The 27,031-nt window shown below is 42.4% G+C and overlaps 3 protein-coding genes across 4 annotated transcripts; 2 read left to right on the top strand and 1 right to left on the bottom strand.

The window, feature by feature from the left end:
• Positions 1–80: 80 nt before the first annotated feature.
• On the bottom strand, positions 81–4,297 carry DIO1 (iodothyronine deiodinase 1). The gene is made up of 4 exons (XM_063166144.1): positions 3,923–4,297; positions 2,271–2,414; positions 1,043–1,242; positions 81–575 (listed from the first exon to the last, which is right to left on the bottom strand). The coding sequence occupies exons 1-4, from the start codon at positions 4,251–4,253 to the stop codon at positions 510–512; spliced, it is 741 nt and encodes a 246-aa protein (XP_063022214.1). The 5' UTR covers positions 4,254–4,297; the 3' UTR covers positions 81–509.
• Positions 4,298–5,490: 1,193 nt separating this feature from the next.
• YIPF1 (Yip1 domain family member 1) lies at positions 5,491–11,873 on the top strand. Of its 2 annotated transcripts, none has more exons than XM_063166139.1 (10): positions 5,491–5,554; positions 5,685–5,758; positions 6,445–6,608; positions 7,231–7,311; positions 7,417–7,504; positions 7,630–7,746; positions 8,373–8,539; positions 9,449–9,631; positions 10,630–10,739; positions 11,558–11,873. In XM_063166139.1, the coding sequence occupies exons 2-9, from the start codon at positions 5,728–5,730 to the stop codon at positions 10,732–10,734; spliced, it is 936 nt and encodes a 311-aa protein (XP_063022209.1). In that variant the 5' UTR covers positions 5,491–5,554; positions 5,685–5,727; the 3' UTR covers positions 10,735–10,739; positions 11,558–11,873. The 2 variants fall into 2 exon arrangements, with proteins under 2 accessions (XP_063022209.1, XP_063022210.1); XM_063166140.1 differs by having other exon boundaries at positions 5,507–5,554; positions 6,475–6,608.
• Positions 11,874–12,664: 791 nt separating this feature from the next.
• Positions 12,665–26,549, top strand: NDC1 (NDC1 transmembrane nucleoporin). Its single transcript, XM_063166138.1, has 17 exons — positions 12,665–12,782; positions 13,668–13,769; positions 13,936–14,110; positions 14,573–14,711; positions 16,085–16,193; positions 17,047–17,098; positions 17,590–17,722; positions 18,684–18,776; positions 20,063–20,144; positions 20,974–21,129; positions 22,204–22,458; positions 22,590–22,708; positions 22,934–22,984; positions 23,392–23,455; positions 24,292–24,392; positions 25,314–25,474; positions 26,299–26,549. The coding sequence occupies exons 2-17, from the start codon at positions 13,718–13,720 to the stop codon at positions 26,360–26,362; spliced, it is 1,806 nt and encodes a 601-aa protein (XP_063022208.1). The 5' UTR covers positions 12,665–12,782; positions 13,668–13,717; the 3' UTR covers positions 26,363–26,549.
• Positions 26,550–27,031: the final 482 nt, after the last annotated feature.

Here is a 27,031-nt window from a genome sequence, read left to right as displayed (position 1 = left end):
TGAATATAAATATCTGCTAATGCTTAGAAATAACCTGGGGGAGAGAGGCGGGGCAGGAAGGGAAATAATCTGAAGCCAAATGAAGTGTTTTGATAGACTTTTAATAATTGTAGATCAACCCCTTGTTTCTATAAATATTTTCTAGAATCAGGTCACAGCCACCAGTGCTTTAAGCTGGGACCATCATAACAAATATTCATGGAAACAGATGTTGACAGAGATTGTCTTGCTCAGAAGCCTCCTAAGTCAGTGAAAGGGAACATTTTATACACACAAGTGCAATGTGTATATAGTAATGTAAAATAATTGCTTTGCATGCTAGTGGCCTCCTGCAAATGTCACCACCCTGAAATTCATCCTGCAGGATATTCCTTACAAGTGTAAATGTTGGTATCCAGAGCTCAATGGACCCAGCTCCCACATTACTGCATGTGGGATAAGAGTAGTTAAGTTACTATTCTTGAACTTCTTTATCCAAATAGTTTTTGCTTTGAAGTCCTCTTCTTTTTCTATTTCAGTTTTTCCAGGATGGCACGTATTTCCTGGGGGTGGTAATTCCAAGGCCCCACTCCTCCCTGCAGAGGCAATAAAATGACACAGTGATGCTCAAGAAGGCAGAGCAGAAATCCTTCAGAGCACAGCAGCTGCACCAGAACTGTGGGCAGGTGTGCCTTGGGCTCCCTTTCCACTGGAGGCATCCCTGGGAGATGGTTACACACTGGTTACACCCTGCTGTGTCACTGGGTCTGGATCCTGGAGGTGGGAAGTGTTCCTGGATTTCACAGCTTAGATGTACCTCAGGTTACTAGTGAGCCAAAAGATAAATATTTGAGCAAGACTGAGGTGTACATCAAATATGTGCATTATAAAGGCCCAGACTGGTTTTGCTGCATTTTCATTTCTCTCCACATTTACAGTGCATTGTGAAATGTTTCACTCTCAAACAGAACGAAATACTGACTGTTACATGTAAAGCAGTCTCAAGTCACCTTGAAATTTGAAATTCTCTGTACACTGTGCTCATTGTGCTGATGTTTTTTACCTTGTAGATGACCTTCCCTCCCTGCAGCATGTAGAGTCGCTCTGGCAGTGCAGCGTATTTTGAGCTGCTCAGGTTCTCCATTGTGTCCAAAACCACTGGACACAGAGGGTGATTTTTCTGAAGAAGTTGTGCTGCAATTTTTCGATCTTCGAGGCTTCTGTGATTTTTAATAATGACATTGTTTTTAAAAGCCCATCCATCTAAAACAGATGAGGAAGGGATTTAGCAGTGAAGGTTCTGAATAGGTGCAAGGGTGGGCATGTACTGTGTGTCACATCCCAAAACTGAGTTAAAAGAATCTTACAGTTTATTCCTAACATCAAAACTTGCCATGAAATGAAAGCCCTCCTTAAGTTATAGCAGCACTAGAGCTTTCTATTAAGTGGTCCCAAGATCTGTTTTTTTTCCCCTCATCAAACTGTATTTTCTTGCCCTGGATTCAGAAATATTTGATGGATTTTAGCTGAAATTTTCCCACATAGATCTACCCTAGAAAGACACCAGATGGGGAACATGTATTGGGTAAGGTTTGTCAATGTTCATTTTGCTTGATTGTACTCATTAAGCCTATAAACCAAAATAACAGGTCTGTGAGAAGTGAAATGTGAGCCAGGCCATGCCTTTGTTTATCAGAACTATGCAAACAAACATTTGCACACAACTCTTCCCAGTAAAGCAGAAACTAGTGAAAGAGTTTGATGACTGACTTAGTCATTATCTGATTCTCAGTTGTTGAAAATGACATATTGCTAGAAAACTGTAAATGTTAGGTTTTAGAAAAACATTTAATCTTGGGATAAAAGCTGTGCCAACGTGTTACTTAGAATCCAGTGCAGATAAACAAGTGTGGTTTGTTTGCTTGCTAAATTTTTCAAATTGGAGTCTACATCCTGTTCTTGAAAAATATTAAAAACTTTTTTTTTTCTATCAACACATAACATATTGTACACTTAACTTTTGTTTTATGAATCATCTTTTCTTCCTCTTTCCAAAAGGAGCTGTATAACATTGAGAGGCAATTGTTAAAAAACACGTCCTTCACATGAGTGTAAAGTCAGAAGTGTAAGTAGAATCTCAGGAGAATTAGGGACACAAACTTGTGCCTAGATGTGGTGTTGCCACTTGATTTGAAGATTTCTGTGCTGTTTGCAGCCCCCTGCTTTGCTAGCACACCTTTTTTTCTCCTAAAGGAAGTGACACGTTTGTAGCTGTGGTGTTTGTACTGTACCTACTGCATGAGCTTCCTCAATGTAGATGATAAGGAAATCTGCTATTGAGCTGAAATCTTTGATAAGCTGGTTGAACTCATCAAATTTCAGCATAAATGAAGGTCAGGTGCAGCTTCCAAAGTTCAGGATTAAAGGTCGATTATCTGGGGAAAAAAAAAAAAGAAATTCTGTGCTTAAGGAGGAAGGACAGAATTAAATACACTGAACTGAGCCTCTGGTGCAAGGATTCCTGGACAACACTAAGGCACTTCATAAACTTCTCCTAGGTCAGTAAAATCAGCAGCAGAACCTCTTTATCTCTGCAAAGCAGCCATAAAGGTGTTTTTCCTAGCCTGGCCCTGTCAGTGCTGCATCCAGCAAGGAGTTTACCTGAGAGAACCCTGCCCAGTACAGGCAGGAGGCACCCTGCAGTCACACAGCTCCTCTTTGCCTCAGCACAAGAGCCAATTAGCAAGCTACCAACATTTTTGGGATAGGGTGCTGATCCAAAAGGGCATCTCAGCCTCCCTGAGATCCTTAGTGTGGAGCAACTTCAAAAATACTAACCATGGCCTTCTGCAAGGTTATCCAGGGACAGTGGTTCAGGGCTGGGCATTGAGGACAGAGTCCCAGTGCCTTTTCATGTCCAGATTTTTTTTAGATGTGTCAGTTCAAGCTGAGCTGAGGGGAAACTGCAGACTTTTCAGTCATGCATCACAGGCTTTCATGCTTTCAATGTATTTCTGCAATTTCCTGTCCAAACAGAACTCTGGTTATATATTATTATTAAACTAACCTTACACTGGCAAAAGTATCTGCAGTTGCTTACAAATTAACACAATATTGTGTTTATGTTGGCATCTGTTTGCAAGGCCTTGATTTAAGAGAGCTTGCAGGATTTTTAAGCACCTTTTTTAGTCTGGTTATGCTGAATTCCATTAAATTTGTCCAAGACCTTTCTGGCATGGCTTAACTTAAAAGCTGCTGCTAACCATAGATCCACATCCTAAAGAATTAAATAACAGTGGTACCTTCCTGTAGATACTGTGTTTCTCTTCTATAAATTTACAGCCCATTTTCTACATAAATATCTATATATAATTAGGGATGCAGAGTGAGAGAAGGATGTAATCCCTCCCGTGGGGATGGAGGCTGCAGCTTAATGATTAATTCCACGTTCTGCTGAGATCTCAGTGGGAGGCAGCGGACAAAGTACAAAGCAGCTACTTCTGCTTTATTCCCAACCACTTTAGATCTGGAAAAACCCACTGTGTGCTTTCTAGGCTTTAGGCTAGCTGAGGGAGCTGGTGTGGAATTTTCTGTATGGACAGGAAATGACAGCCAACACTCAGGAATCATTGCACACGTTTCAGTTCTGGGCCTTCTCTCCCTAAAACAAATTATTACCTTGGCTTTCAGCATAAAGTGTTTCCAGGCAGAGCCAGCTCTTGCAAAAGCTCAGTGGTGTGAAGGGATAGCACAGACAGGGTGATAAATGCAGGTTATTTTTGACAATCAAGAAGCAGCTGGAGTAAATGTGCTGCATCTTCTCCAGCAGGTGGGTGCTGGTGGTCTGCACATGATGGACTCCAGTGCCAGCTGCCTGTCCCTGCTCCCTCAGCAGCATCTCCTCATTTATGCAATTACTGAAATTACCAACTCAATTACTGACCTTTCATGAAATCCAGGAGGTGACAAGCTTCCCCACCGAGGGTCACCAGGGGCGTGTTGGGAGCAGGGTGTCCCTCGTAGGCTTCATCCTCCAGCCTCTTCCACTTCACCTTCAGCACAAACTGCAAATACTTGAAGCTGAAAAAAGTGGGGCCCCAGTTTTCATAGCTGAACTTCGGATTCCTGTTCATTCTGCTCTTTTCGCCCATCTTTAGGATGTATCTTTTCATGGCATTGGGGAACAGTATCATCAGTGTTTTGCCCACCACGACAGACAGAGTAACCTGCAGGAGGATCAGGATTTTCTGCAGCAGTACCCTGATGCCCGACATGGTGGTGGAGAGGTCTGCTGAGCACAATGCAAGGCAGGGGCAAAGGTAGAGGTAGAGGGTGAGGGGGAGGGAAAACATCCACGTGTTTGATTAAGTTTCTGCCTTACCTTGCACACTGTGCTGTCCCTGCCCTTCAGCCCCTGGGTGGGCAAGGATCCTGTCAGCAGTGCTCCCTCCAGCTGCACCAAGGGCAGCCAGTGCAGCCAGGGTGGGGCTGTGCTGCTCACTGCAGAGATGTGAGGCTTATCCACAGATGTGGGCTGCGCTGTGCAAATGAGGGCAGCTGGATCAGGCTGTTCTCCCTGAATCCCACAATATAGACTAAGGCGCTGATGCTTGAGGCCTCGGGGTGATGCAGATGCTGTGCAAACAGTGCCCTGTTCCTTCTGCTCTGGGGCTCTGCTGCGCTCCAGGATTTGGCATTTTGGGGCTGAAGGATTAAAAAAAAAAAAACTAAAAAAAGTGTGTGTGTGTATATATATATATATATATATATATATATATATATATATATATGCTCCAGTATATATAATATGCAGCTGGTCCCCAGCACAGGAAGGACATGGATCTGTTGGAGCGAGGCCTCAAGAGGATACCAAGATCAGAGATCAGACATAGATCAGAGGGATGCTGTGAGAGTTGGGACTGTTCAGCCTGGAGAAGAGAAGGCTTTGTGGTGACCTAACTGTGCCCTTCCAGCACACGACAGATGGGAAGAGGCCATTGACAAGTGAGGCAGTGACGGGACAAGGGGGAATGGCTGCAAACCATCAGAGGGCAGGTTTAGAGTAGGTACCCTCTCCTGTGAGGGTGGTGAGGCCCTGGCACAGGGTGTCCAGAGCGGCTGTGGCTGCCCCTGGATCCCTGGGAGTGTCCCAGGCCAGGCTGGACGGGGCTGGGACCAACGCGTTCTGGTGGGAGGTGTCCGTGCCACGGCAAGGATATTAAATGAGATGAGTTTAAATGTCCCTTCCAACCCGAACCGTTCTGTGTTTCTTTGGTAAAACTCTCATTTGCCAGAACACGCAGTGTACGTCTGTAACAGCTGTACAAGGGCACGAACACCCACAGCCCCGCCATGTTTCCTCACAGACAACTGGGTTCTTTAAGGGGGCGGGCGGGCGCGCACGCGGAAGCGCCGCGCGGGCTCTGATTGGTCGGTGCCAGGCGCGTCACCGGCGGGGCTGCTGCTCCCCGAGGGGCGGGGGCAGAGGGGCTCAGCGGCGCCGCTGATTGGCCGGGGCTGCGCGGCGGCGGCGGCGCCTTTAAGGGAGCGGAGCGGCGGCTGTGGCGGTGCTGAGGTGCGGGGTGCCCGGCCCGGGGCCCGAGCGGGTGCGGTGCTCGGGGGGCGCGGCCGCGGGGCACAGCAGCGCTGGCACAGGGCGGGGACCGCACCCGCCCCAGCCCCAGCGCCGCCTTGTCCTCTTGCAGGAGGGTCGAGCCCCGAGGAGCTGATCCTCGTCCCGGCGGATGAATGGCGACGGCGGACGACCTCAAATTCCAAGGTAAAGGCGATGTGGCAGGTGCGGACGCGGGGCTGGGCCCGGCTGGGGGAGCCGTCCGGCACTGGCCGCTCTGGGAGCGTCCCTAAGCGTTCGCGGAATGAAAACGTCCTGGGAGTGTTGTTTGTGCGGTCAGGATGGGGTCAGGTATCCTGAATTTTGAGAGATGGAATTGTACTGCTGGCCAGATAAAAAAATGTAACCGGTGTTGACGGAAGTTGTAGACTGGAATCCTTTGTGGTAGCAAGTGACAGCTGGAAGGGGGCAGAGCGCTCTGTAACTTGCAGAAGGCCCCGGTTTCAGACTTCTTTAGTTCTTCATTAAAAATTTCACGTCAGTTTTTGGAGAATATTAAAAGTACCCATTTCTCTAGGAGGCAGCTTTCCCTTGCCCTGCAGAGACCTGCTGGCCCTGGGCTGGGGCTGTTGGCAGGACAGGAAGGCAGGCTCCAGTCCTGCCAGTGTCACATCCTGCAGGCAGACTGGCAGGAAAAGCAAACTCACACTTTATCCACTGGCTGAATGTTCGGCTTGATCCATGTCAGCTTGGACTTTAGGAAATAGATCGTACCCAACATGCCTAAACTAGTGGTTGTTCTGTCTCAGGGTATTTATGCATTTATTTGAGCCATGAGAACAAAAATTTTAGTGTCTTGTTCATCACCTGTCTTGTAATGTACTTATTTGCAGAATTTGACGATGCAGCTAATTTGCTTGCAGCAAATCCTGATGCCACCACCATAAGCATTGATGAGCCAGTCGAAATCCCCAAGAATCAGCACAGCCACCTGCAGGAGTCAGGGAGGGAAGAGGATGATGAGTTACTAGGCACTGATGACTCCGATAAAACAGAGGTAATGCTTTCACCTCTATGGTGGGGGCCTGTGAGAAAGATGGAGAGAGACTTCTTACAAGTGTATGTAGAGAACAGCACAAGGGGGATGGATTCAGACTAAAAGAGAAAAAGTTTAGATTGGTTATAGGAAGAAATTCTGTCTCGTGAGTGAGGGTGGTGAGGTGCTAGCACAGGTTGCCCAGAGAAGCTGTGGCTGCACCATCCCTGCAAGTGTTCAAGGCCAGGCTTGGAGCAACCTGGGATAGTGGAAGGTGTCCCTGCCCATGGCAGGGGGATGGAGTGAGATGATCTTTAAGGTCCCTTCAAGCACAGGCCGTTCTGTGTTTCTGACAGCAGAAGGGACTTGTCGTGGGGGTGAGGGTGAGTGTTCCAGATGATGTGGCAGCAGGCAGTAGCAGGCTGCTCTTTACAACCTCAGGCTGTGGTTCTGCCTACAGGGAGATAAGAGACTGGCTGTCTACAGCTGTTGGAGGGGAAGAGGGAAACCATTACATAATCCTGCCCTGTTGTGTTTGTTTTCAGTTTGGGTACCAAAATCATGTGACTACTGTGTAAATGAGTTAGTAATGCATAAATTGTGTGCTTGTAACACTTTCCATGTTGTCTTTCCCACCATCTAGCTACTTGCAGGACAGAAGAAAAGTGCCCCTTTCTGGACTTTTGAGTACTACCAGACCTTCTTCGATGTGGACACATACCAGGTTAATATTCTGCTCCATAGGAGAACTGTTGTCTGAATTATGCCTTATCCAATGAGGTATTTTTCCTTCTTGCATTGTCAGATAAATCCTTATGTTTCTTAAAAGGTCCTGGACAGAATCAAAGGATCAGTGTTCCCAGTCCCTGGGAAGAACTTTGTAAGGCTGTATATCCGCAGCAATCCTGATCTTTATGGTAGGTGTGAGGTGGGAGAAGTTACTTGCTGTGCTAAATATTTTGAGTCTGTATTACATTTTATTTGCTGGCCTAGAAAGCAAGACAGCAGAGGAGGTGCTATTGATTTTTTTTTCCCTTTTAAGGTCCATTTTGGATATGTGCTACACTCGTGTTCACCATTGCTGTTAGTGGCAATCTCTCAAATTTCTTCATCCATCTGGGCAAACCAACGTACCACTACGTGCCTGAGTTCAGAAAAGGTTTGTAAGTAGTCATTTGTGGGGGTAGTTTTTTTGGTGTTTTTTAGTTTTGTTTTGTTTTTTGGTGTCTTTTTTTTTTTTTTAATGCGCAAATGAAGTAATATGAAACCAGGTCATGGCTTTGATTTAACACTTTAGTCTTTTTATTCATTGGTGTTTTAAAATTTTTAGACGTGTGAAACAAGCCCTTAAAATGGGCTGTGACTGGCAGAACCCTGTTTCTTCAGAACTTAAGCTAGTTTCAGGGATTTAGAAGATCAAGCACGAGTAATTAGTTATTTTCCAGCCTTAGTGGATGCCTCCTTGTACAGAGAGTGAAAGCCCAGCACTGGGCACTCTGGTGCTTTGGTGAGGGCCTTCCTGGATCTGTGGCCTCCCAGGAACCTGCAGGCCTAGGGCAGAAAATTACCAGATCAGATTTTCACTGCTATCACCTACTTGAAGTGCTGGCAGAGTACTGGGTGTAAACTAGATATAAATGCAGTTTTCAGTTTATTAATAATTCAAACTTCATCTTTTGGAAGTATCTTCACGGGTAGCTTTCTAGTTTTCATGCTGAATGCTTCTACACCTTTGGTTCTGTCAGGATTCAAAGTAGAACATGAAACCCTTTGTTGTGTTTCCAGTGTCCATAGCAGCTACAACGATTTATGCGTACGCTTGGCTTGTTCCCCTCGCTCTCTGGGGATTCCTGATGTGGAGGAACAGTAAAGTCATGAACATTGTCTCCTACTCCTTCCTGGAGATAGTGTGTGTGTATGGCTACTCCCTCTTCGTTTACATTCCCACAGCGGTACGTATGGCTAAGAGTGCCCCTCTCACATGTCCTGCCTGAGAAAGTTTGCTCTTTCTTATAATATTGTTGATATTTGTCGAAATTTTGGAGACTGGGAAAATCTTTTGCTCTTTTTCTTGAGGCTTGTCTAGTGTAAAGGTGTCTTGTGGGTGCTGGAAAAGCCCAGGACACATCATTTCCCCAGAGGCAGCAAAACCAAGCAAGGTGCTGCTGGTGAGCCTGGCAGGCAGCCTCGGGAATCAGGATGTTTGTGTCCCCAGGGAACAGATGCTGATGGCTCCAAGGACAAGTTTCCCTGGCTGGGGACAGTGTGACAGTGTTCACAGGGGTTCTTGGATGAGGGAAGAGACGAGGATCTGACTCCGTGTTTCAGAAGGCTTGATTTATTATTTTTTGATATATATTACATTAAAACTATACTAAAAGAGTAGAAGAAAGGGTTTCATCAGAAGGCTGGCTAAGAATAGAATAGCAAAGAATGATAGCAAAGGTTTGTGGCTTGGGCTCTGTGTCTGAGCCAGCTGACTGTGATTGGCCATTAATTACAAACATTTAACATGGGCCAATCCCAGATGCACCTGTTGCATTCCACAGCAGCAGATAACCATTGTTTACATTTTGTTCCTGAGGCCTCACAGCTTCTCAGGAGGAAAAATCCTAAGGAAAGGATTTTCCATAAAAGATGTCTGCAACAGGACAGGCCTTGAAGGGAGTGGCATAACTTGAGATTCACCTGTGTTGTGTCTGGGAGTGAAGCTCAGCACTGCTTTTACCCTTCCCTCCAGTAAGAGATGTGTCAGATTTAGGCGCGAGTTCATTTGTGCACAAACAGAAGTGCTGACAGTGTCACAGAACACACAGCCTCTCTCTGCCAGCCCTTTGCAAGCCCTGTGCTGCCTTTTGCAGATCTTGTGGATCATCCCCCAGAAGGTGGTGCGCTGGGTGCTGATGGTGTTCTCGCTGTGCCTCTCGGGCTCCGTGCTGGTGATGACCTTCTGGCCCGCCGTCCGCGACGACAACCGCCGCGTCGCCGTGGCCACCGTGGCCACCATCCTGCTGCTGCACGCCCTGCTGGCTGTTGGATGCTTGGTGGGACACTGCCAGTCCTTTTCCCTATTCTCTCGTTTCCTAGGACAGGTGGTGTTATGGGACAGGGAAGGAGGGATTGGCTGGTTACAGGAAAACCTCTGTGGTGGTGTTCGCAGGGGTCCCAGGACGAGGGGAGAGATGAGAATCTTGACTCATGTTTCAGAAGGCTGATTTATTATTTTATTATATATATTATATTAAAACTATACTATAGAAGAAAGGATTTCATCAGAAGGCTAGCAAGGAATAGAAAGGAATGATAATAAAATCATGTGACTGCTCACAGCCTCGACACAGGTGGCTGTCATTGGTCATCAAGTAAAAACAATTTCACATGCTGGGTAAACTGTTCTCCAGATCACATTCCAAAGCAGCAAAACATGGAGAAGCTGAAGTTGCTCAGCTTCTCAGGAGAAAAGATCCTGGCAAAGGGATTTTTCATAAAATATGCAACAAACCTCCAATGTAAAAATTGCAGTTATTTTAAACATAGCAAAAATTGACACCAGTGTGACCCTGACAGTGCTGGTAATAAATTCAATAATCAATTATGGAGTCATAGAATATCTCCAATTTGGAGGGTACCCATCAGGATCATTGAGTCCAATTCACCTGGAATTCATCATAGTACCAGCAAAGCCTTAATCTTTATAGTATCCAGTTGCACTCTATTCCAATGAGTACTATTCTTAGTCCTTTAGAAGGATTAAATGTTCAATGTAAAGTGTGGGCTTAGGAGTTTTAGCAGGTTTATGTTTCCATACACAGTAAGTATTAGAAAACAGAAGACCCTGAGGCCATTGAAATACAGAATGAAGACTTAAATTATTTGTTTCCTTATTGCAGTGTGTAGAAGGGTGTCACCAGGTCTCAGTTTCCACAGCTTCCAGAGTAGATGGATCTGTGTGTCTGTGTTTGATGGGTGTGGAAAGAAAGAGCTTGGATGAGGCAGCACTGTATGTTTCTCTCTAAATAATTTTTTTTCTCTGATAATGTAGGCATACTTTTTTGATGCCCCTGAACTGGATATTTCTGCACCTGTTATTCCTGCACCTATTATTCCTGCTCACAATGGAACAACAGTAATAACAAAGAGTCACTAAATAAGGTGAGAACCCTGTCTAAACTTCCTTTTTCTGCAGTCATCACAGACATCCTGAAACTTTTCCCCATCACTATGGTTGAATGGAAAGGGGTTTAACAGACTTCTTTTGCTAAATGGGGTTTATATATAAATAAAATTAATTAACCCCTTACAAAAACTCCAAAGCATTTATTTGAATTTATTCTGCACCAGTGAAACTTAAGCAATAAACTGTTAGACTCCAATTTTTCTTTCCTTTTAATACAAAAAGCAGATTGGGTTTTTCCCCCTTGGTGTTTGAGACAGTGTTTCAGAGCAGCAGCCCTGTGTGGGGACATCTGTGTAGGCTCTGGGCAGGGCTGACTCAGAGCTGAGCCATCCATCCCTCTGCACTGCATTCCTTCTCTGGGATGGCTTTGAGCATTTGCTTCCTGGCATCCAGGACTGCTGCCAGCAGTGAATGACATTTGAATTCTCTTGGATAATTCTCTGGAGGAGGTCCAGGAACAGGCTAATAGCCAGGCCACTCCAAGTACACCAGCCACAAGTGTGTTTGTGAAAACCAGGATATTTACTAAGTAGAAACTATATTAGATTTAAGATAAATAATGTAAAAAAATAGCCAAATGTGCCCAGTGAAAGGCACATTAAAAAATGACACAATCCAACCATGCAAGTCAATTTTAGTGGCTTTTCCTCCTGCAAAATCAGTTTTTTTTCATTCCAGATGCCTAATAAGAATCAAAATGACAGTAATGGATTTTAGTATTGAGACTTAAATATGTGCCCTCTTGTGTCCTCTGGTAAGGAGCCGAAATATTCACTGGAGTTATTTCTTTCAGATGACAGCACCAGTTTCTCCATCTAGATAGTAGTTTCTATTTTAGATTATTTTTTCACTGAAGACCTTGGAAACATCAAGGACAAGGGATGTGTTTTGCAGCAGGATGGACAGCGATGTCCCATGGACATACGGACATCTCCATGTTCCTGGAGGAGAGTGAACAGTGATCCCAGTCTAGAGCAGAAAGGAGTTGTTTTTGTTTGGTTGGGATTATTTTATGTTTTGTTTTCGCTTTTTGGGGGGGTTGTTTTGTTTTTCTTTAATTCTGTCCTCGCCCCACTGTTTTGCTTCTGAATAAAGCCTTGTGAAGGCGATGTGATTTGTACTTTTTGTGCACAAAGCATCTTAACACTCTGGAGCTGTGGGGAGGGTTTGGTCCAAGGCCTGCTGTTGTGACAGGATTGGACCTCCTTTAAGGTGGGTCCGTGCCGCCAATGAGGCTTTGAAAGTGTAAATAAACAGACGTAACGTGGACTAGTGTGACAATTCCTTTCCTCGCCGCCCCGGGCTGCATTCTGTCCCCTTAGACACGGAGGAGACCTCAGGCCGCCATTGCCGCGCGGGGAACGCCGGGATTTGTAGTTTCCACTGCGAGTGGCGTCACTCCGCACTCCCGGGGAGCGGCCGTGCGCGCCCTCCCATTGGCTGCCGCCTGCGCGCGCGACGGAAGTGTCGGGGGTCCGGCACGTGGGGCCGTTGGGCGGCGGCTTTGAACGGGCGGCCGGGCCGCGGCCATGGAGGGGGCGGCGGGCGGGCAGCGGGCGCTGCTCCGGCAGGTCGGTCCTCGGGCTGCGCTCCCTCGGGCTCATCCCCCCCCGGTCCCGGCTCTATGCTCCCCGCAGGCGCTGGGCTGGTGGATGGTGTCGGTCCCCGGTCCTCGGCCTCCTCACTGTGTCTCCCCTTAGGTTCTGGGGGGTGAGCCCCGCTCCCCTCACCGTGCGCTCCCCTCAGGCGCTGCCCTGGCGGGTCCCGGTCCCTCCCTCCCATTGTAACCGTGCTGGAGCCGGGCTGGCGGGTCCCGGCCCCGCTCCCGGTCCCTCCCATTGTCACCGTGCAGGCGCTGGGTTGGCGGGTCCCGGTCCCTCACGCTGTGTCCCCGCAGGTTCTGGGCTGGCGAGTGGCCGCCGCCGTGACCTGGTCCGTGCTGCTGCTGCCCCTCTGCACCGCGGCCTTCATCGTGCTCAGCGGCCTCGACCCGTTCCACCCGGTGCGCTGGATCTCCAGTAGGTGCCCGGCCGCGTCCTCCTGGTTTTGCTCTCTCGTGTTTGTGTTTCTGGCTTTTGGAGTTTTTTCCCTACACTCTGTTGTTTTGGGTTCGGTCCCAGATAACGGGAACTGACGGTGGCATCGTGTTACCCTTATATTTCGAATAGTCTTTGGCCTCTGAAATGTTTCTGTGTTACAGCTGCAGCAGCCACCGTCCACCCTAGGTGGGAATAAGTGTTGCAATTTCATGTGAGTCGGTCTCTCACAGAATTTTAAAAAAACCCCAACAGGTTAAGTGCTTTAGTTGTCTGTTCTGAGTCCCTGGACACACTTCCCCTTCCACCCTGTGCAGCTGCTGTTTCCATAAACAGCTTCAGGTGCACTGAATCCTAAGAGAAATTCCTGAAGCAGCCACTGGGAATAACTTCCCCTGAGTGCCTGCAGTGAAAATTGAGAGATGCTTAGCTGGAAGCTCGATGCCTGTGATCACTGAGCTACTCCAGGCAGAGAGAATAGAAAAGCTCAAAAGAACCACTCTGTAAGAAATTTCTTCTCTTTTTGGTGTGGCTGGATGGCTGCAGCTTTTCTTAAATGAATGGAAATGTGATATTTGAGCCACAGTTTAATGTTTTGGTTTTTTTTAAAACAAACTTCTGAGTGTTGACTTATAACTAAACCAGTTATAAGGGTGTCAAATAGTTTCTATGAAGTTTAAATTTGCTTTTGTGCAGAAATGTTGTGTAGCTGGGCAGACCTCATGTGGGATTAGAAAGTCCATTGGCCATTACTCCCCTTTAAGCATTTCAGTGGATTATTTTCCATTGCTTGAGTGCTCTTTTCTGTTACTGCGTTGCTTCTGTGTTATTGCAATTTTCTGAACAATAATATTTTTATTTTTTTAGAGTCTTTCAGTGATTTGTATACTTCTTATGTCATCTTTTGTATCTTCCTGATGTCTGTGGTGATAATAGTAATAAGCATCTTCAACGTTGAATTTTATGCAGGTGGGTTGTGTGAATTATTGAACTGTCTTTGATACCTAAATTAAATAGGATGAGCATTTATAATTTAGTGACTGATCCTGACAATGGTGGGGGTGTTCTCTTTTTTATTTTAATGAAAGATTTTATTGGTAAGAAACAAAAATGATTTTTCTGCTTTTATTTACAGTGGTGCCATCGATACCATGCTCTCGATTGGCACTGATAGGAAAAATTATTCACCCTCAGCAAGTGATCCATTCCTTTGTCCATGCTATCATGGGAATGCTGGTTGCTTGGTGTGCTACAGTCATGACAAAAGGGAGGTTCCAGTTTCTTGCTGTGTCCTGCACACCTTCAGAAAGGTAACTCTGTGTGTGTGTCAAAGATAAACAAAACTTTTATTGTAAAATGTATTTACTGATAGTTTCTTTAAAAAAGAATCCCAAGAATTTGGGTATTCTCAAAACCCAGCAATTATGTGTTGATTTTCTTTATTAAAGGACAAAAAATGCTCCCCTTTGTAAATGTTACAATGCAGAGAGAACTGGACCAGAAAAACTACATTTCCAGGATTCTTAATGGATTCTTCACTCTTGATGACAAGTTGGTTGTCACTTGAGCTAAGTCCTGGTCTTGTGGTTAATGGTGTATGTTTAATGCATAAATGACAAAAACAGGTGGTGGGATTCCTACTTTAGCAAAAAACCTGCTGAGATATCATCAGATGTACAGATCAGCAAAATCAAACTTCTGATTTGAGTTTCTTAAGGCTTGAACAGCTGTTTGTTGTGAACTCAGATTTGATTCTAAGTTTTCTGTTTTAGCCTAGAAGATGCTGTTCCTCAGATGTGCCTAAATGAGTATCACCTCTTCTTTCTGCTTTCTGGAGCTTTCTTGGGATACAGCTACAGCCTTTTCTTTCTTATTAACAACATGAATTATTTGCCATTTCCAATCATACAGGTGAGAGCTTTAAGTATCTTTGTGAAAAGACATGTATGAGTGAAACAGTGCTCAGAAAAGCCTGGATAATTGATGAGTGTGGCAGCAGGAGCTGCCTGTGTGCAGCTGCTGTCACTGATAGATGAAGTGTACACCCAGCTTTAAATGCCAGCAGTGTTCATCCTGCTCCTGCTGCTCAGCTCCTTTTAAATGAACACAGAAATTGGGATGCTGTGACTCTGTAACATTTACCCTACACCCTCTGATGCCTGTTCAAAGCTGGCTGAGGTGGCAGGTGAGCTACAGGAAAAAGACAATGTGCACAAACTGGGTATGAATTTCAGGAACTGACAACAAGGGTCACCTAAAAGCTGAAAATCTTGACAGTTAATAAAAAACCCCTTCAGTTCAAGTCTAAATAACACATTAAATCTGGCTTAGAGCTCAACATCCAAAGTTTTTTGTGTGTGTAGCACTATGGAAACTGAAATTCCATTAATTCCTCTGGAGGAGTCCTGCAGAAATCTGTACCAGTGTGAAGCATCACCTTAAAAATGTTTCTGTTGCTGCAGCCTCACAGCAGCCATTAACATTAACTTTGCCTGATTCCCAGAGTGACACAGTCCAAACAATTTGGCAAGAGATGTCTTTAACCAAGGTTGGTTGTGTTATAGTGGAAAATGTGTGCTGCATTTTCCTGACCATTCATCAGCAAACCAAACAGCATTTTGGCAGTGCTGTAGTTAGAATATTTAGAAAAAAATCTATTTCAATATTGTTAATTCTCTTTTTGGTTTTTTCCCCTTTTTTCTTTTTTTTTTTTTCCTTAATGCAAGCTAGTAAAATAAAAAATCACTTTGGTTGCATTTGCATAGTTTCAGTTGTCATCTGGGTTACTTCAATCATTTGGAAACACATATAGTTTATTTATTTGGAGGAAAGCATCAGTGTTACATTGGTTTTGCTGCTTGGAGGATTACTGACTCTGGAAGTCAGGCTTGTCTAAATTTTCCCTACATTTTAATTGAACTTTTAGAATGTAAATGAAATCTAGTATATTAAATATGCCCCTTTTTTTCCCCCTTTATTTTGCATTAGACAGGGATATTTTGGTTTGTTCCCTTGTGTATTGAGTCAGTCTACCCCATTCTTCATTTTCACTGCTACAAGAAGGAAACAAGATAAGAACTAGAAGTGATTATAAAATGTCAGGAAAGATTGGGAGCTTAATTAATAAATGTAACACCTGGAATGACCTTAAATCAAGTTTTTAATTGATCTAGACTTCAGGCTTTCAAGTACCTTGTTGTTTTTTGTTGTATTATTTTTATTAACTGTCTCATTGCTTAGTTCTGCATGTAGAATACTAAACTATTTATTTTGTTTGGTTTTAGCAATACAAGTATTTACGTTTCAGAAGATCTTTGCCTCTCCTGATAAAACACAGTTGTGTGGAATCACTGTATTTTGTTAGAAACTTCTGTGTCACGTATTACTTTTTTGGTAAGGGTTCCTGAAATTCTCTTATTTTTTTAAATTTATAATTCCTGTGTTTGAAAACTTTGATCCATCAGGCTTTGGACTGCTGCTTCCATTGCCTGGAGCTGTGGTGTCCCAGAGCTGAGCCTGGCATCCAGCAGTGGGCAGGACTCCCCTGTAGTGTGTAATGTTGCTGAACCATCCCATTTTTTAGGCAAAGATCAGCCCTTTGGCTTTGCTCTCAGGTATATTATTTGGATATATTTATATATATCTCAGGTATATTATTTGGAGGGAGGCAGGATGGCTCCCTCCCATGTGAAAATGCAGTTTGGTCTGTGGTAAACAAAATCTGTGTTGATGAAGATGATTGCACTGGACTTTGTAAAAAAAATCAGGAATTCTTTGTTAGGGTTGTAATTATCCTCCTAAATGATGTCAAAATATGCAAGAACTATTATCCTTTTATTTACATCAGGGGATAAATTAGAAGTATGGTGCTTCTGTATCAGATTCCATTAAGTCTTTAAAAGCACTTTGCTGCTGCCTGGGCTATATGAAAATTAATATTAAATTACTATTAACCCTCTTTTGTTAGTAAGGAAACACAATTAACTCACTGCTGAGAAGCAGCAATAAAAGGGGAGGTCTACATCTCTCAGTGTACAGCTGCTAGCCTGAAGCCTTTTTTCATTCTCTTTTTTGTGTTTCTTGAAACACAATAACCCCAAAGGCAGATTGTTTCCTTGTCCATGTGAGTTAGAAGACTAGTCTCTTGTCTCTGCATAAATTCTATTTTTGTCTTCTTTTTTTTGGCCTACTGTGTGTGTGTTTTGTAGTGTTGTATTTGTTTCAGAGTTTCTTTTTGAACCCCTAGGTTACATCCCAAAGGTTTGGATATGTACCACGATGGGCCTTCATACAGACAGGTAGGAGGACATGGTGCTGGAAATTTGGAATATTCTAGAGAGGTTCCTTTGCTGAGGAAGTGCAGCCTGGCAGCAGGACTTTGCCTCCCCACACAGAATGTGGGGAGCTCTGGCCTTTTCTGAAATGAATCCTAAAGGAACCAGCATCCCCTTGTAAGAACCATCTTGTCATTAAGATAGTAATTAGGAGATCACTTTTTTTTTTTTTCTGTTAGTGTCTAAAGTATTATAAAGGGTAAACACTCCAGATTGCATCTATGAGTTTTATCTGATTTTCTATGGTGGTTTTTTTGGGGGGGAGCGAGGGGAGGGGGAATATCCTTATTTTATAATGACTATTGCTAGTTTTAAAATAAGGAACCAGGAGTCTTAATATGTTAATTGGCTAATACTGTAGTCATGATTAATTCATCTTTATTTTCCCTAATTTCAATAATTATTCTTAATAAGAATACTAAAATACTATATCCTCTTGGTTATTTTATCTGCAGTAAATTACATCCTCTGGACACTCTGAGTGGCTTATTGGATCTCTCCTTGTTTTACCATACCTGGCTGAGTGGTGTGTTCCTCCTGATGACCTGGTACATTGCTTGGCTGCTCTTCAAAATCTATGCCACAGAGGTCAGTACTTGTGACAGTGCTCCAGTTACATCATCAGTGTGACACAGATGATTCTTTCATCTCAAAAGCAGTTCTGCTAGGAAATGACTCATAATTCTTGAATTTTCACAGCATGCTCTACAGATAGTAGCTGATAACTGAATAGTCAAGAGAGGCCTGGCATTAATTGACTTTTCCCTTCTTCTCATAGAAAGACCTGTGCTCCTTACAAAATTCATGTTTTGTTCCTCTTACTCCTCTGCTTCTGTTTCCAGATATTTCCTTGGAGAGGAAAAAATTGTTCCTCTAACTTGATTTAATTTTTTTTAAATTAAAAAAAAAGAGACTCTTGGTAAAAGAGAAAAAAAAAAAGTGAGGTTTAAATTCTGGGTCAATGTATTGATGCAAATTACTCATGGAATGAAATGGCAAAAACAGTGCTGCTGGGGTGTTTAATTAGCTTTAATTAGAAAGGTGTAGTTGTTGTGACTCCATTGAGAAAAGATCAACAATGAGTCAAGCATGACAACAGCTCTGAGGTGTGAGCAACCTGTTTCAAAGGATAATAACAAGCACCAGTGAACACCTTGTCAACATCTCTAATTACTGTATTGCTTGTAAAACTGTGGAAGACAAAAGAAATCATCCATCTGTGAAAGTATAAAATGGACTTTGCCCTTTTGGCTGATGAAAAAAATTTGTTTATCCGCGTGGTTTTGTTTTTCTTAATTAGCTAAATAACTTCCAAAGTTGCTTTTAAATATTTGCATAGTGTTAACTGAAAATTCAGGAAATTGTGACATTAGCCACACGAGCACATTAATTTGAAGATATCTGGATTTTCTAGGATTTTTCAATTTTAAATGAAAGGAGTAAACTCTTTTTGTTTCTATGTTAGAAATTCCAGGCCAGTTTACTGCTCTTTCATAAGATTTTCTTGTGCTTTCCTCTGTATAACATGAATTTTGATGTTTTTATTTAGAGCCATCATTTTCCCATTCAACCAACATTTGCTCAGGAGACAGACCAGTGCCTGCCTAAAATCTTGAACAGCAATCCTCCCCTCCTTATAAAGGTAACTGAACTCCTGCCTCTCCCTGTCAGGTGTGTTCTGAAAAGGTGTTTTTCATCCAGTCACATCTTCCAGGTACCACTTCTGGTCACTGAGGTGTTAGTTCCTTGAGAAGCTGCCTCAGAGCACTCCCAGGCCATTGCATTTAAAGATGAAAATTTGTTTAGTGGTGACATCTGCTGGTGCTCACCGTGCTGTTACTGTTAGCTGAAGACTCGTTGTGTTAGAGGTGAGATCTGTGTGCAGCAGAAGTCTCATGGTGTACTGATGCAAAACCAGCAGCTTAGTGGCATTCAGGTTTTTGTAACTCAACTTTGAGTCTTATCACATAAGCAGGTGTTTTCTCAAACCTTTGTACTCTCAATATCTTGTCCCTGCAAAATATATTTGAGAACACGTGTGTGTTCTCTCTTGAAATTGAAAATATTAATATTTAAATGTTTATATAAATATGAAATATAAATATTTCATGTTTAGGTTGGAAGTTGGCTTTCTTTTTTATAAAAGGCAATAGTAAAAAGCTACTTAAAAACTGTGAGTAAAGAAGAAGAATTTTGGACTATGGTAAACATTTATAGTACTTACTGATTATAACACTTAGAAATTGGACAACTCATTTAAGAGGTGTTATGTAAATAAAGATAAGAATATTCTCTTGCACATGTAAATTCTACCTTTACTGATTTTACAGATTTCTGATAAGGCTGGAGATACAATAGGCTGCAAGACCTTTTTAAGCTTTGCTGCATTATCTGAGGATAGGTGGGGAAGAGTTGAGCACAAACAATTAAAGGAACAGGAAATCTAATACATGATCTCAGATATCATTAAAATGTCCAATTTATAATAGAGTTTTGAATATTGTGAGAAATCTGGTTTATTTTTAGTTTTAGCACATTAATTGCTTAATCACAACAAAAAGCAGTGATAGGTTGGTCCCATAAGGCACTGACCCTAAAACTGTAGTTGAGTTCTGGTTTGCAAAAACAGTTCTTTTCTTAGACTTTTTAGTGTCTTAATATCTTTCTGCCTGAGCTATTAGAATAAAACAAGTGTTAGATCTTCTTGATCTCCTGAGAACTGATCTATCACTAAAGCTTTTAATAGTTCTGCAGCCCCATCCAGGGAGGTTTTGGGGACTTGTCTCCATTCTCTTTGTGTTACATGACTGGTTTTAGCCAGTGTGAACTCATTGTTTGGTAGGGATTGATTTTGTATGGATAACTACATATTTTTAAAGCTAATACAGTGGATTTTGCATGCACTAAAATATTTCCCTTTCTTTGCAGTTTTTAGCCTTACAAGACTTGATGTTACTTTCCCAGTATTCTCCTGTTCGACGACAGGAAGTCTTCAGCCTCAGTCAGCCAGGTAATTATAAGAATTATTTTGTGTTGATTCCTTTTTTTTTAAATCATTAGTCAAACATTCTTAGAAATTATGGAGTGTTGTAAGGTATGCTGTATAAGCTTCTTCCCTGTGGTGCCTTTTCCAAAAGGCTGCTTAATTATTTTATATTCATATTGTTTCATCTGCTAAACTCAACCAGTTGTGATGTCTGTTGGATTGAATGACAGCTAGGAGGAAATAGAAGTTCAGGATTTTGAAAGCAGGGCCCACTTCACAGCACCAGTGAGACAATCCAGACTGGATAACCTAAGAGATGTGTATGAAAGCTGAATGTTGAGGTGTGAGGGGAAATCAGGTACAAATACTGAGTCACCACTGCAGCTGTGAGAGCAAACACTGGCTGGAACTTCAGTTAGTGCACAGTCCTTTTGCTGTACTCAGATATGGCAGAGGGGGTCAATTAAAACTGCTTAGAAGCCCTCAGGAACTTTTTGTAGCACCTTATCAGGAATTGTAGTGTTTGTACTGCTTCACAACTGTGTTGACATCACCAGTGGTATTTGTTCATTTTAGCTGTTCAGTGATTTCAGATCTGATGGGCTGAACTGCCTGTGTTGCCTGCTTGCTTAGCAGGTTTCACTGAGCTCTTTTTAGAGCTATCCATTGAATCTGTCCATGTTTTCATCTTCTCTCAGCACAAACAAGCTGTCACAGTGGAAATGCCCTGTGGTGTTTCAGAAGCTGAGTGGCACTGTGACAGCGAGGCTCCTGCTGACAGCACACGGGCACTGTCAGAGGGCTGCAGGGAGGAGCAGCTGGGTTCAACTCTGCTCTTTGTGTGCCCTGCCAGGTGGGCACCCACACAACTGGACTGCAATATCCCGGGAGTGCTTGAGTCTCCTCAGTGACCTGACCCAGAGGCTGATTGCACAGCAGGAAGCAGCAGCAGCAAATGGGAGAGCAAAGCCACCAGTGGGAGAGCTGAAAGTGCCTCCTCAGACTCCAGGTATGTGAGGAAGTGCTCATAAAGGTTTGTAAAGCATGAAGGTAGCAATAGATACCTTAGTCTCAATTAAATTTTATGAGGAAAATGAGGGATTTCTGCAAATAAATACACACAAAAAGATCCTCCCCCAATTAATCTTAGGTATTTGTGTTGAAGTAATCCCAAAATAGCTAGAAAACTTGCAGTTGTCATGTTTACTCAGTTTGTTTACTTGCATGCTATTATGTTCAATACAGTATTTTTTCCATACTTGCATGAATAAAAAAAGTCTGATTATCACAGTTTCAGTAAGTTCAACACAGCACAAGGAGAATTTAAGTCTTGCCAAGAGATGCTCTGGAATTTGCATAACTGCTCTTATGATCAGTTTAAGATGGTAAAATTAGGTTCTGTTTATGTTTGTGTGATTCACTGATATCACTGTAGAGTGGGGAAAGCCCAGTCTGACTCCTGAGCTGTGAGCAGCCTTCAGGCGTTTTGGGTGTTTTACATGCCAGGCTTGGGCATCATTCCTGGCAGCACAGCTGTGTTAGCACGAGGCTGCCAGGTAATGGAATCCCTTAGCAGGCAGTGCCCTGGCAACAGCAGGCACTGTTGGTGTGCCACAGGTGAATTTCTTCTCGTGCTGCTGATCCTTGGATTTGCAGACAGACATGCCTTTTCTTACAGGCCAATCAGAATGACTTTTCATTCTTCTATGGACAGCCTTTTTTCTAGTGCTTAATGCTAAGTGCCCACTTTATGGGCATAGATATCAGGGTGTTGTAATGTTGGCTAGCAGGAGTAAAATAAATAAATCAATAAAATTTATTTAAATTTATCTAAATTTATTTTTACATTTATATTTTGTATTTATTTTCTCATCACATGCTGGTTTTAAGCCGATGAAAACTTGAACTTTGAAAATGCTCCGTGCTTATGTTGATGTGTACTTTGCAAGACCAGAGTGCTAACCATGTCCTTTTGTACTAGCTCTGGTACAGAAATTCTTGAAATAGCAATCAAATAACAAACCCATCTCCTGTGTCACTGTGCCAGCCTGCTGTCCTCATGCAGTGTGTTCTTTGTCCCTAGGAGCTGCTGGGATAGAAGACACGTCATTCCAGTCACAGAGGTCCAACATTGTTCTCAGAGCCTCCATGTCTCCCCTGGTTAAACCACCCCTGATGCCTGTGAAGACGTCTCCTGGCTCTGATGTTGGTTCACCTTTCAGCTCTCCTGCTTTAAGTTACAAGATGGGAGCTGTGGATGTAAAGTCTCCTTGGCATGGAACAGTCCAAAGTCCCCATGTCACGAGGAGGGGACCAAAGCTGTGGACATCGGTTTCAGGTAGAGATTCTTCCACAGTACTTGAGTTCAGAGCCCTAGGTGTAGTGGCCTTGACATTGGAGAGCTGCATTGTGAGGATTAAGGTGACAGCAATCAGTTTTTCTGAAAATGCTGTATTGTTTTTCTTGCAGATCAGCAAATGAATGGTTCCCACCATGAACCCTCCCCAGTGCTCTCTGCTGCAAGAACTGGGAGTGAGGCAGTGCAGCCAAAATTTATTTATACATGGCTTCAGAACAAGCAAGAACAGGTGGAGTAAAATTTCAGTGCATAGGGGTGCAGCTTAGATGATACCTCTCTGGAAGAATTTTCCATTTTATGGAATGAATACTTCCTTCTCTACTTAGCTTATATACCACAAATCCTTCACTCCCAATGCCTTTTTGCTGTGTGAAGGTGGTAGGGTAGAGAAGGACCAACTGTGCATGCCTTAAATAAATGCAGATGACATGTTTAATCTTTTGTTTCTTTTCAGATAAAAAACTTCTTGTCCAAACGTGCATTGATAATGTATTTCTTCAGCAAGGTAAGGGTTGTCCTGTGTTTGGGACACAAGTAATGGCTTTAAATTCTGTATTTTCATCTAAAGCTTTCCATAAGTACAGCTTCTTCCTTGCTGTGTTTCACAGCAGGATTGTCCCATACCAGAAAATAAGAATTACAATGTTTTTTTTAAAGTAATCTGATTAGAAACTCTATTTTACTTAAAGTGTTCTTAGCCCTTGAAAACTAGCTAGTATATCCTCTTTTTTTCCTTCCTCACTTACAGCTGTAGCATTGTGGGCAGCTTCTGTCCAAAAATAATTCTACTTTAGATCAGATTTTTCTGGCTATTTCCCAAGATCTGTTGGCCTTGCAGCTCTGTTCTGAAAGCTGCAAGTTTGGCAATATTATTTATAAAGTTCACTCACAGCACTTTGGTTTCTTTCTCAGCACCCAGAAGCCTCCATCCAGGCTGTTTTCTGTGATGCCCAAATGCACATCTGGGCTTTGGAAGGTAAGTGCTTTCCAGGTGATCCACTCTGCTGGTTCATGGAAAACTCTCAGAGCTCTGTGCTTTACAAATGTACCAATAAAAATATTTGAAATGCTTTTGATAAAAACACAACTGCATTTCAGACACCAACACGACTAAAGTGTAATTCACTTGTTAGTTTTGAGATCCCATGTGAGATCTCTTACTTTATGTTCTGTACAGATTCCTGAACTTGATTTCTGGTGCTTCTCTCTCATGTGAACCCATGTATCACTTTTACATTTTTTCTAGTGACAGATTTATGATGCCTTTTTACAACAGCTTTTCTGACTAAAGGCTCTGGGTCTGTGTTTATCAGAAAGCTGAGGGAGGCTCTCAGATAATAACTTAGCAAATAAACAAAAGGATGGTTTGCAGAGAATTAGAAGAACAATGACAGTATGAAATTACATTTTGGATTTTTATTGTTTCTTTCAAAGTTGTGAGTAAATACTGATATTGACAGAATCTTCCGTTACATTTGACTGTGCAAAGTTGATCATTTTCCTTGGTGATGTGTTTTATGGGCCAGTGTGCCATGCTGTGTCAGATTGAAGGTGATGGTTTGGGATGTAGAGAGTCTGGAGATGGGAATCACACATAATTTTTATATAATCTCTCTTGCTTTACCAACCTCAAGCTATTATACACCTGTCAAACCAGTGAGTGGTCCAGAGCTGAGGTGACTTTCAGCTGACAGCAGCAAGTCTGGAGGTATTTCCAGCACATTGGTGGAATCTTCAGGCAACACCATAAACTTTGATACTGAATTCTTACCTTTTGAAGCATTAATTACAACAAATTTCTTGTTTGTAAAGGTCTGTCTCACTTGGTAGCAGCCTCCTTCACTGAAGATCAGTTTGGAGTTGTCCAAACTACACTGCCAGCTATCCTGAACACGCTACTGACTCTTCAGGAGGTAAAACTTAACTTTTCCTTGCTGCAAGGCAAGTTCAGGAGAGGAGGAGGAGTCCTGTTGATTTTACATAATAACCTTGCTGATTAGTCATAACATTGAAGTTGCTGCCACTAAAACAGCTCTTCTGCAGTTAATCTAACCAAAACAGCTGGTTGCCACTATGTACACTATGAAACAGCTGAATAAAAACCCTTTTGGTTTTTAAAAATGTGGGAGAAAATGTGTGTGGGATCTTGTTTAATTTTAAAGAAATGCTACTGTGTGCTCAGTTGAAGAGTTTATTTCAGGGATGCAGCAATTCTAATACAATATCTTTTGCAGAGTTAGAACTTAATCTTTATTTATTGCACACAATTCCTGGTGCAACGTGGAGCACTTGGAGACATTGCAAATCTCAAGAGATAAAATCTGTGTCTCTGCTAATAGAGAGACACTACTCTCAAATTACTGATGTTTGTGTAATGTGTTTTAAAAAATCCAGATTTATTTCCAAGGCTATCCATGTCCTATTAACACAACCATTTCACACTGCCCTAATGGAGGTTCTTGGAAAGAATTTAGAGGTTATTAAAGTTCTTCAGTGTAAGTCATCTATTCCAAGAACAGGCACCAGGGGGAAAGAAAGCCAATGCCCTTGTTTGTGAAAGAAACAAGTCATAATACAGGACAGAACTGTGCTTCTCCTGCAGCATGTGATGTTCTTAGCCTAAGACTCAGAAATAGAGAATCTAATTTCACAGAACTTGATTCTGTGTTCCTGTTGATGGCTGGGAAATGCTCAGTCTCCAAAACATTTTTGTGTGTCTTGGTGGAATTTCTGAACTCACACTTTGTTTTTGCTTTATTTGACACAAACATGTCTCTAGTTACATTATGAAAGAATTGAACAGATGACAGGAATCTGTTTGTTTTTCTCATCAGGTCGTAGACAGACATTTCAAACTGCCACATGTTTCTAGCAAACCTCCCCGGATTTCAGGGAGCTTGGTGGACACATCCTACAAAACACTAAGATTTGCACTTAGAGCCTCTCTGAAAACAGCTCTCTACAGGATAACTACTGTCTTTGGAGAACACTTGAAGTAAGAACTTCCTCATGATTGCTTCCTTGTTATATTTAGTTTAATTCATGTTATTGTAGGACCTGTGAAAAATCTAGATTTAGATAAAAAAATCCCTTCTGCTCATTATTATTATGTGGTATTTTAGGGTTTTTTTGATTTGTGGAACCTTAAAAAGTTCCTGTGTAGATATATGGTCCCCCTTCAAATTTATTATTCATAGATTTCTGGGCAATTTTTCTTAGTGACTTTTCATGAACTCTTTAGAAGCAGTTCATGAATACCACTTGTTTAATAAATCTGAGCTGCTGAAAAGAAGATAAATCAACTAGAGGCAATTGTTCTGCAGGGAGAAAATCCTATGAGGGGTCCAAATAATGAAATTCCATTGCTGCCTGGTTGTCCAACAGCTCTTCTCAGCCACTCTCCCAGGAGGCAAACTTCCATACTTGGCCTTAGAATATGTGGGACTGAAACTTCCTGTAGTATCTGCCCATCTCTCCCTCTGGGGATGAAATGTCCCTCAGTTTAGAAGTGCTCAGTATACAGGAGGGATCATTTCAGGAGATTCTTTCTTACCTAAATCATCCTTGCAAGTGAACCACTTGCTGTTTAGAGGTAAGGAAATGGGCAAGGTTTCCTGGTATAGGTATTTTTTAGAAGCTATTGAGGATAAGAATTGACAGTTTCAAGGGTTAATATGCTTCTTTGTTGTGGAACATAGATGGTTTTTCATAAAATTTAGCTTCAGTGTAATTGATTTCAATGTACACTCAATTTTGGCATGAGACTTTAATTTTGTGCTGTATTACTTCTAATGTAAAATGTTCTGCATTTGTTTCTAGTGCTGTACAAGTGTCTACAGAACATAAGAAAAGACTTCAGCAATTCTTGGACTACAAAGAATAAATTTTGATGCAGCTATGGTTGGTTTTTTCAAGACTTGCTAAGAAGAAAGTGGGACTAATGAGGCTTTTTACATTGGCTTTTTGGAAAAGCATATGGAAGTATAAGTTGCAGAACAAAACTTTTAGAACTGTAGAAGAGTTCTGATGGCTTTAGATCATTTTTTGTATAATAAAACTTGTAAAATTCACCTTGCCTTCTTTTAATATCACTTACAAATGAGAAAGTGCCAGTTCTTCTTTCTAGGTAAGACTATGACATTTAAGATTGCCAGAGTTATTTTGACACTCACATCTTCCATTATTTTTCACACTGTGTTCTTTCCCTACTCTCTTCTGTTAAGGGCTGAGGAGAGATTCACGTAGATTCACTTAGTGCTTAAGTGCTTCATAAATTTAGTTGATAACACTTTAAGATCAAGAGTGGAGTTTAAGTGTAGGAAACAGATGTGCCCAGGAATAAAACATGCTGCTCCTCTGTAAGCTGGAAATGTTCCTTCAGAGTAAAATGGGTGTGCAGAAAGGCGTTATTAGCACACAAATACTGCCTGGAGAGGGAGCATCTCAGATTTTATCTTTAAGGTGACTTAGCAAACCAAGTTCTGATCTATACAGAAACTTACAGGATACTGTACTGCATTTAGCAAAACTCCCAAGTAATGATACTGGGAAT

The sequence above is a fragment of the Melospiza melodia genome, chromosome 11 (genome assembly GCF_035770615.1).
Source record: "Melospiza melodia melodia isolate bMelMel2 chromosome 11, bMelMel2.pri, whole genome shotgun sequence".
Lineage (NCBI taxonomy): Eukaryota > Metazoa > Chordata > Aves > Passeriformes > Passerellidae > Melospiza > Melospiza melodia.
The sequence above is the reverse complement of the archived record's forward strand: the minus strand, read 5'-3'. Positions and strand labels throughout refer to the sequence as shown.